The 10595-nt window shown below is 44.7% G+C and overlaps 1 protein-coding gene across 1 annotated transcript in view; it reads right to left on the minus strand.

The window, feature by feature from the left end:
- The window catches only part of PRPF18 (pre-mRNA processing factor 18), a 28734-nt gene that overhangs the window by 2903 nt on the left and 15236 nt on the right, over positions 1–10595 (minus strand). The window contains exons 5-9 of the mRNA XM_019509540.1: positions 9261–9407; positions 6848–6916; positions 5731–5871; positions 5132–5203; positions 1615–1770 (exon numbers count right to left, since the gene is read on the minus strand). Coding sequence (XP_019365085.1) covers positions 1615–1770; positions 5132–5203; positions 5731–5871; positions 6848–6916; positions 9261–9407 — 585 coding nt within the window. The remainder of the gene's footprint in view (positions 1–1614; positions 1771–5131; positions 5204–5730; positions 5872–6847; positions 6917–9260; positions 9408–10595) is intronic.

Below are 10595 nucleotides of genomic sequence, written 5' to 3' on the forward strand. Positions count from 1 at the left end.
CCCCACCATACACACACTATACAAGACTATGACTTTATTTTTGAGTTATTATGCATTATACGCTACACAAACAAATCATGACAAAATATTTTTTGTAATAAAGGAGGCACGACCTGGCCCAAGTAGCCCAGGGGTTGGATGACTTTGGCTCTCTTTGAGGTTAAGTGGTGAATCTAGAAAATGTACTAGGCATCGCCCATTAGGGATGCTGTAACTCTGGACTTCTGGCAAAGGGCTATGTGCACGGGCAGAGACAAGAGTTATTATAGTTCTTGTTATAACTAAAATGAAGTGTTTCTTTGGGGGTAGAAGGGCAGAGGAGAGGATGGGTGGCTGTGAAAGACAGCCGCACCTACCATGAGAAAGGGAAGTACGAGCTTGAGAGGGACAGTGAAGTGGTGATGGGCAGGTGGCTCCCCAGGGTGTGAGGCATGAGAATGGAGCAGGTAGGGAAGGGAGAGAATATGGAAGGAAAATATTTTAGTGTATGGAGGCACTGACTGGGAGTTCAGAGAGGCTCTCCTTGGTCAGAGTGGGAGTGGTGGGGTGGAGGGGTTGGAAGTCCAAGGGTTGTTTTGTTGTACCTTCTGATTTTAATATTTCATTCTGTTTTTAAGTTATTTTGTCTGTTATTGTAACCCTCCCTGAGCCTTTTTGGGAAAGGGCAGCATATAAATCAAATAAATAAACAAACATGCTCCTGATATTGTTGGCCTGAACAATGCTAATATTTCATAACCCAAATTCAAACAATGCTGGTTACAGAAGGCTCTGGGTGTTTACAACAGAGAGAAGGAATACACATGCTTGAGGCTAGCTCGACATATGGCCATATGGTTAACTGTGAGTTTAAGCAGCTCAGATCTGAGCCTCCTACCCACAGCGAGACAAAGGAAGACTGCATACAATTATGCAGAGACTCCTAACTGGGAGATTTTAGGCTGGTGAGCCGTTCAGTTTAGCAAACGCAGGTTGGCAGGATGGCAATTACCCAAAGACGTTTGATTTGAGGTATCTGAGAAGAGACCCAGAAGCATGGCTCTTTACACAGTTTCACACAGCCTCCAAGAAAAAATAAGAAATAAGAACAATTCTTACACCTCATTCTTTTAAACATTTATATAAGTTTGGGACATTTTTATAAAGTGGTCTCCCTCTGGAACTGCAATTGTGAGTACATGCAAAATGTCCCTTTAAGGGTCACCACATCTGGCTAGCTGGAGAAGTACAGGGCCAAGCTGGAAACACCTTACTTCGCTGTTAAGTCAATTCAACAAGAGGCCCATAAACTCTGTACAAGACGTGATGGTAAGGCAATGGGTTAGGAAATGATGGAACCCAGGAGAACAAAACATGTGCTTGTAGTTATTTCAGCCCTGATACGGGACCCTGGTAATAAGACCTATTTGACTATCTCTAAACCAGAGCAGAAGAGTGCTCACAGGTCCAGGTAGCATTGGCTATTAAACTGATACTATCCTGGGTCCCAGCCAGAAGGCAACAGCCCATATCTAGCACTTCTTTTAACCACATCATTCATGCTTATAAAGCTACACTATTCTAACTTTGAAAGTCAAGTCTCAGGATTCCAGAGCCTAACACTCAGCACCTTACCTGAATGTATTTTCTCTGAGTCTCATCATTCAGGACATGGGCCACATGTTTAGAGAAAATCTTTTCACGGCCAGTTCGGGCATGGATGCCAACCATGGTGACTCCAATGGGCCAAGGTGCATTCCCAATGGCCATCTGAAGGTAAGCGTCATTCGCCTGAAGTAACAAGAATTATAAATACTTAGGAAAGCAAAAGATGATATCAGAAAGTAAGGGGTTCCCAGAGTTCACTTCCCATAATCACCAACACCAGGGCCATCCCTAGGTAGGGGCACATTGGGATGACCGCCCCAGGCCCTGCGCTTTGGGGGGACCCCACAGAACCAGGTGGAGTGGCCATGGCAACTCCGCACCACTGCCACCAGCTTCAGATCCGGCCACTCGCTACCCACCCGCCCCAGCCACCTTCTTTGTGTCTGGGGCACATGGGATCAGGGCCTGCTCGGATTGGCTCTGATCAACACACACATATCAAGCTCTCTCCCTGAAATGAAGAATTATTTATTGAAGTCTATTTTACAATCTAAATGATCTTGCATTTGACTCCTGAAATCAGTGACAAACATAAATTTAATGCTTTGATTATATACAGGAGGGAAGGAGAATCCCAGGTAATAAAATGTAACACTGACCAGAAAGTCAAGTTTCTGGAGATCATTTTGACTACAGAATCCTTTAATGATGACTTTAACTTCCTGCTAACAAATTTCCTTATTTTTCAGAAGCTCTCTGGACATTGAGGGAAAATAAGGAGAGAAAAAAAGAGGGGGAGGATGAATGACTGGGCCAGAAGCCCACTACCAAAGCAACTGAATGGGGGGCTCAAGACAGCTTCCACATGGCTGAGATTGCCCTCACACACGCATGGACCTAGACAGTGTTTGAAGAAATAAGCCAGCTGTGTGAAGTTGTCTTCCAACAAAAAGACAGACAGCTCCTTTGCCGCTCTCTACAAGGGTGGGCTGCATTTAAACTCAACACCTATGGGCAGGTTATCAGCCATGATGACTGAACCTGGTACTGACAGATCTAAAAGCAGGAGCTTTGACTGACCAAGTTATAAGCCCCTGGACTTTGAGCTCAAAACTCCAGGTACTAGGGGGAACAGAGCTGTGCTTGCTTCACGTTCCAGGATATGATGGTAGTACCACTTACTGGTGGTGCACCCAACACTTCCCACAATTAAGCTGCCATTTTGATTATTTATAATTGTGCTGAACTTTGGCAATTCCAGCTGAAGTCTTCTTACCTTTGGCTGAACTGTTTTGCAAGTTTTAGCCAAAACAGCTGATGAAGGAGAAAAAAAATAGATGGGAGAAAACACTGTATCCGTTCAGAAAAGATTCTCAAACTCTGACACCTAGGAGCTGCAGCACCTCCCAACTTTTCAGCACAGACCTGAAATGGGAGGGAGGCCCACCCTGGTATTAGGGATGTGCCTTTTGCCGGTCCCCTGGAAACCAAGCCTTGCCAAGATAGAAGTCTCTTCAAAAATTCAAGTTCCTGAACACTCAGCCAAGACTGGTCTCCAAAGAGCTCATCTGCATGAGCAGGCCCCAAGCCAGGTCTGTGGAGACTGTGTTGAACTCATCCTATTATCTCCCCCACCCCAAGCATCTAGGAGTCGTGACAAGGAGTGGAAGAACAGAGTAAAGACATTCCCTTCCACACTCTCCATCTTGCCCCATGCCTCCTGGGACCCTGGCAGCATGGAGAAGATGTGAAAGCACTGGAAAGCAGAAGGGTCAGGAAAGGACAGGGAGAAACGTGGGGCAAGGCAGGTGGTCAGGATCCAGAACCACTACAGCATCCTGCCTTCCAGGGCCTGAAGTCTCTTCTCTCTGCTGTCAGCAAGCAGCTGTAAAACTACTGGTAAAGTACAAGCTAAAGTGATTGGCCTACAACCTGCTACTGCTACCAATTACTCCACTGCCTGATGGGCTGCCTAGATGCTGAGGATTTAAAAAAAAAAATTAAGGAAAATTTTGTGTCCCATGTCAAATCAGCCAAATCAATTCCAAATCTGAGAGTCATCCAAGAACCAAATGTGGCCCTATTACCAGCAAAGATCCTCCAACCCCGCATGGGGCTTCAGATGCTTCCAAATCCTTTGGCGGGCATCCTACGTGCAGGCCCAAGCCCGGAAGCTTGGGGCTCAGATGCCCCTGAGTTTGGCTTGCCCTCTGCCTGCTGGAAAGGACGCAGGGGACTGCAGGAAGTGAGAACCGAAACCCTGCTCTGCTTGGAGGCCGGGTAGGGACGGTACACTTTAAGGACACCTGTAGCCACTCACAACACATGGAGATATTTCAAGAAACACTAAATATCCAATTACTGAATGTGGTGAGTCAGGGGGGAGAAGGGGGGTGGAATTGCCTGTGATCATAAAGCAGTCAGTCATTAAAGGGTTCATTTTGGTTTACAGGAGACAAATTCTGTCATTTCCCAGCTTACATGAGCTCCATGTTACCAACGCAACTATCTTTCACCATTTCCTGGAGATTTTGAGTGTACAGCACTAAAAATACACAACTTGTTGCATACAGCAGAAAGCACAAAAGTTATCAACAACTGAGGAAGGCAAAATCTTGTCAGGAATTAAGATAGGGAACTGGGTAGAAGGGATGGAAGCATCTTCAAAAGTGTCAGGTCCACAAGCCTCAGAAAACCTTCCAAGTGCATATTCAAAGGCACCAAGCCAATCTAAGTATAAAATCAAGCACCTGCAGAACAGACAGGCACAGCTGATCCACCCACATTTGCCACATGCCAGTTGCTTTCTTAGGGGGACATTTAGAATAGACAGATTGTAATTCAGAAATGTCTTAGCCTGACTTCAAACTGGCTTGAATTAAACTTGCCTTAGGGCACACTACGTTCCTAAAAACAAAATCAGGCTTGCTTGCTAGGCACATTATTCCAAGTCCTCACAAGTCTTGGGGAAAAAAATTGGAGGGGGAATTACAAGGCTCAGTTTCCCTTGCCACCCACTCATGCTTGCCTAGAAACGATTTCAGCATTCAAGCTATTTCTGAAGGTGGTTATAGTATGCTTCATGTAAAATGTATAACTGTCACTGTTTTGGGGCACCAAGTAATTCCAGTTGCCTCCTCTAGGTTCATTTTTTACCCAATAAATGTAAAAACTTCATCTTCAATCTTGCTAATTCTGATTACGCACCTGCAGCCCATGAAACTGAGATTGTAAGCAAGGCAAGATTTATCCCTCTTCAGTAGCCACATCCAAATCCAAGACTTTCCAGGCAGCTCTCTTGCTGAGAAACAAATATGAATCCAAAACCTGGAAGCCCGCCATTCAGTTCCAGGAACTATACAGTGAATTCCCTACCTCCCTCTGCCTGGTGTCTAACCAGAGGCTGATGTCAATTTTGTCTGAACAGCTGTTATGTCTAACCCTAACTACGTTCCCTCTGAGGACCTAAAGCCTTCACACTATATACTCAATCTAATTAATACAAGGTAGTTTCAACACTTTGGAGGCTTTTAAACAAACATACCTTCACATACTCCCGTTGCAACATGAATTTAATAATATCTGTTATTGATTCTTTGATGTCTGCAGGAAGAGTCTGGAAGAGAAGACACATCAGTTTTACTTATGAACAACACATAGCTCTTGAAAGTCCTCCTACCGTAGAAGAGCTCAGCACCTACAGATCTCAAAGCATGCTAAAGAAAATAGATGCATCTAAATAAAAGTATTGTGCAGACAAGGTGACTGAGGCCTGGGAAGCTTAAGTGACATGGCCAAGGTCCCAGTAAGTCAGCGGCAGGCTGGAAGCAAACCGCAGATTCTTTACCACCTCACCAGTCCACTGAACTTGCGATGCATAAAATGACAATTGTGCAGGCAATGGACAGTTATTTGAAGTAGATGATACAACTCAGTGATTAGGGCACAGAAAGGAGAACCAGGTAGTCTATTGGGTTTTCTTCTCAATTGTGTGATTGGATAAGCCTGAGCAAATCTTGGTCTCCCTAATTCCTTTTCCCCATGTGCACAAAGGAGGTAACATTTTCTTAGATGAGAAACAGCATGTAACCACTGAATATTCTGTAAGTCTTGCTGAATAGTAGCATTTTAAAAATCCTTCACCCTTTTCCGTAGTTTTCTGAAGAGGGGTCGGAGGTAGGATTCTGTCTGCTTTTGAGTGGCACTGCTCAGCTTCCCCTGCACACCACGTTTGACATAATCCTCCCTGGCATTCAGCTCCTTGGCCCAAACTCCAAGAAGAAACTGCAAAGGGAAGGAATAAATTAATGATACACTGCCACCTCGTGGCTAGACTCACAAAGTGCATGCATAACTGTAAAAAAAATGAGGAAAATGTCTGGACAAAACTCAAAAAGGTGGTTTTCAGGAGGGAATTGAATTAAAACATGGCATACAAGGATCATAAAGTTGTGCCAGGCATAGGGGATGGCACAGAAGGTACCACAAAGCAGAAGGAGGCAACTTGGGAAATGCCAAGATTGGACGTCACTGCTGGAACTAACAGGCAAGCCAAGACAAAGAAACAAAAACAGAGACATTGGTGGGAGACAAAAGGAAAAGTTTCAGCATTATTTCAGCTAACCACCACACAACACTCCTTTCAGATCAGAGCCCAAAAAACATTCTTGCACTACAGTCCCACAACATGAGTTTCCACGTCTCTTGTGCCGCAGTGCACTTGCACACGATCCAAGGTAAATGGGTACCTGGGCATTTAAGATAAGGAACAAAACGTGGCCAAACACAAATACTAATCACATCACACTAGGTGCCACTAGCCAGGGCTGACAGGCCTGACGGACCTTCCAGGCTCAGACAGACCATGACAGACTGATTTGTACAGAGCTGTCACAGCTTGCTTAAGCTCTCTTAATCCAGTCTAACTTAAGTGTCACAGGAAAAGATTTACCAAAAATGTGTTAAATAAGCATGAAAAATCAGAACCAGTTTTCAAAAATGTTATGCATCTACCAGTTCCTCACTCTGTCCAGTAGGAGGTGTTGAGCCCTTCTGAAAAATCTAGCTACCTAAATAGAGACTGGCTAAATAGGGTCTTGATGTCTTTAAAAAAAAAAAAAAAAAATCTATCCCTACACATACCAAGGCAGAACAGCCACAACCAGAACCTCTTGTTTTTAATTATTTTTATTACATTCACTAAATCGTACTCTTTGCTAATGCTGAAACAGAATCATCCCACCAAATTAAATCTCTTTACCTTTAAGAATTTGGTTATGATGTCCATGTCTTTATGGTCATCCCCTTTTCCTAAGGACTCTCCCAAAGCCTGAAAGAAGAGAAAAGCTGTATGTTTTCCTTCCACATCTTCCAGTTACTTGTTTCTGCCAAAAAAACAGCCAATAACACTGCGCAGGCTTCTGACATTCATGAATCTACTGCCTGTGGGCAATAAGGAACCAGCTGCAGATTTCTTAAATCTGACTTATCTGGGATTTCTAACGTAAAAGCATTCTCACTTACTAAATCATAGGCATGACAGGCAAAGATGCTGAGCCCACAACTCCTGGACATTGATGGTTATGATTTGCATTCAGTATTTTAAAACCTCTAACAAATCAGCTCAGAGTGACGTTATTAACGTTATGCCATGCTTTATGCTATTTAAATTCTCTGTTCAGAGTTTCACATTTCTGTTTACTCGGACAGGGAACCTTTGTATAGTCAGCTCCAAGATAACCCTCTAAGGGAGCGTCCACACATGCAGGCACATGCGCTTGCAGCAGCTCAAACAGAAGCGGCACAAATTTGAGCCAGGGATTTTTGCCTCAGCGCACATGCCTGGACATGTACTTTGGTGTAGGGAAAGTTGCACCACTTGGGGCACAATAACCCTGCTCAGCTCCACCTGGATCTGCAGCCAGAGGAAGCTAGAACCTGGGGCCAGCACCTGTGCTGGCCCCAGCACTTTAAAAACCTGCCCTGTGCCAGCCCCAGCAGTATAAAAACCTGCCCTGGTGAGCAGCTCAGGGCTGCTTGTCCTCAGGAGCTTCTGAAGCCTAGCCACTTGGTATCTAGAGACACTACCCCTTGTGCCAACTGGACTGCTGAAGCAGCCCCAACCTGGAATGACCCCGTCCCCTCTACCCACTGCAGCAGTCTGGCAGTGGGGGATGCTGCCTAGCTGTGACCTGCTGCCATCTGCGACAGCATCCACCCCCTTGGACCTGTGGCCCCATGGCTGTGCCCCTGCCAGACCCCCACTCTGCCATCTGGGCAGCTATCACCCAAAAGATGTGCTCCTTGCGGTGGCCCACTTTGAATTGTCCAAGTGTGTCCTCTTGGCCCCAAATGGCCAACAGGTCAGCCACCTCGTCTGCCCCTCCAGCTGGGTCCCCAGTGCTGGCCCTGGACAGGGTCGTCTGTCCGGGTCTCGCCACTTGTCTCACCAGCAGAGATCCTGGTGTTCCCTGTTTAAAAATTGCAAATTCTCTGATAAGAAACCCAAATTCTCTCATTCAAACAGCCAAAATAGCGTTCTTCTGCTATTAAAATGAAATGCCACTATATATAGAGAGATCCATCGGGCAATGTTTTATTGATACATTTACAAGTTTAAAGTAATTTGGAAACCTACCAGAGTCTCTATCATCGTAATAAAATACATTCTAAATATCTATACACTTTGGCATTTACTTTTGGCTTTTTTGTCATAGAAAAGTCAGAGCTGACCCTACCCCCTTCACTCACCAGGGTGTGCAGTGCTGAGCAGCACTGATATGCCAGTGCCCTGCCTCTGCCTCTCAACCCACAGCCTGTCCCTCATCCCAGTCCCCTCACTCCTTACCCACAGGGCCAGGTATGTGGGTATGGGGTTTGTGGGAGTGGCTGGGCCCAGGCAGGGAGGCAGGCAGGGGGGTTGGGGCCAGGCAGGGGACCCACCCCTCCTGAGCTGCGCCCCCATGGTCCCCTGCACCCCCAGTAGTCCCCGCACCCCTCCCACCCCTACTTACCTGGAATGGAGCCCAGGTCCAGGTCGCTGCAGCCTGCACGACTGTTTGTCCTGCATAAGCAGGTAGTGTGCTTCAGCCCCAGGGCAAGAACCAGCCATAGAGATGCTCTGGCTGGCTACCAGTGCATCTCTGTGGAGGACCCAAGCCTCTGGTTGCCTCAGGGCATGGTCTGGGACCGTGCCCTGCTCTTTTTTCCCCCGGGGTATTTTTTGATACCTGGACCTCCAGGTATAAAATTCTGACCCTGTGCTGCAAATATGCAGCACAGGGAACATTTTTTTGTTCCCAGAGTGCTTCTTACAGCATCTCAAACTGATTTGGGATACTGCAAGAGGCATTTGCACTCATCTGGACGCGCCCTAATAGTGCAGCAGTCTGCTGACATGTACACACTACAAATGCTACTTTTATACTTCTTATAAAGACCCAGTGTTTGTAAGGCCCATCTACATGAGAAAATTGATCATCTCTGTCTCGACAGGACTTTTGCATGAACTGGTTGCAAAGAGGTTTAACCATACTGTTAGTGTTTGCAGCCTGTTTCTACCCATCCTTCGATGAGATGGCCTGAGTAGACACCTTATCTAAATCCAGCCACGAAGTTTCCATATGACACTGGACACCCTGAGAGAGAGAGAGTTAGATTAGCATATTATATACCTCCAATTCTTCAATAGTAGTGTTTTCTTCATGGACTTTCAGATCATTCTGCGAGTCATCTTCTCCTGCTTCTTGACCACCTACAATTTCATTCAGGTACTGTTGATCAATCTTATCCAAAGCCGCCTTCAGGTCATTTCTCAATCCCTGAGAGAGAAAGGAGAAATAGTTACTATATAATCATAATCCTATTGCTTTGGATAATGCCAGGAAACTTTTTACTTTTGTCCAGTAAGGGCTGAATTCTGAGGACTTGCATAACTTCTTAACTTTAAGAAGGGGGGCTGTAAAGTCAAAGTGAATTCAAAGGGCAAAGCTTCTAGACACATGAATTGAGATTACTCATCTACTTAAAGTTAAGCGGATACACAAGAGTCCACTGAACTGAAACTTAAAAACACAGCAATTAGCACCTTTTCTGCCATTTTCAGCTAAAAAACTATAGGGACTGAATTAGCTTTCAGTGCAGTCAGCACAGTACCTTAATAGTAATTCTAATGCAAGAAATGCATTGTCTGTTGGGCTTCATCAAGTCTTCCCATCTGCAACCATGCTTTCTTTATTTAAAACAGCTCTAAACATCCATGCTGTTTCCCTTTAGCACGTGTAAATATTGTTCTTCTTTTTAAACAAAATTGAATGTTTTATTTGAATTCCAGTTAAAGAGAATTTAACTTCACCTACTTTCAAGTGTGCATGAAAAAAATAAGTAATATTACATATGGTTACAATCTGGTACTAAATTTTTATAATCAAAAGAAGACAGCTTGTCAATAGGCACAAATTTCTCTAAGGAATGGAACTACTGTGACAGGCTTTTAAATTATACAGAAAGCTAGAATTCAATCTGCCACTCCTAACCCTAAGCCAAGTTCATGCACTCCTATCACTTCAAAAGAGGTAGGTATGTATTTTCTGAGTGATCTTTTTTGACTCTCAGGAATGATCCAGCTGCCTTCATCAGTTTTGGATATCTGACCCACACTAACTATTAAACCCCCCCAAACATAGCTCAACTGCAAGGGGCTCAAATGCATGCTAAAAGTAGTGTAAATTATTTTATTTCCTGTCCTCAGGCCTGATTCCACTTCCAGTGATGCTAATAGCAGTTTTACCTGACCTTGGTAGAGTCAGGCCTCAGTTCGCCAGAACTGTATCAACTCTTTAATCTTGTTTATCCTACTTTAGGCCAGTAAACAGAGGAGAAAAGACACAGAAGCTGTGCAAAAGAAACAGGTTTAGAACGGCCCATCTCCCATGGTTTGTAGAGCTCTTGGTGGTTTGGACTGGCTTGAAACTATTTTCCAATAATATTGTTTATAATAAGTAAGAAGG

This window comes from Gavialis gangeticus, unplaced genomic scaffold (assembly GCF_001723915.1).
Source record: "Gavialis gangeticus isolate Ggan-Ray unplaced genomic scaffold, GavGan_comp1, whole genome shotgun sequence".
In the NCBI taxonomy this organism is placed as follows: Eukaryota; Metazoa; Chordata; order Crocodylia; family Gavialidae; genus Gavialis; species Gavialis gangeticus.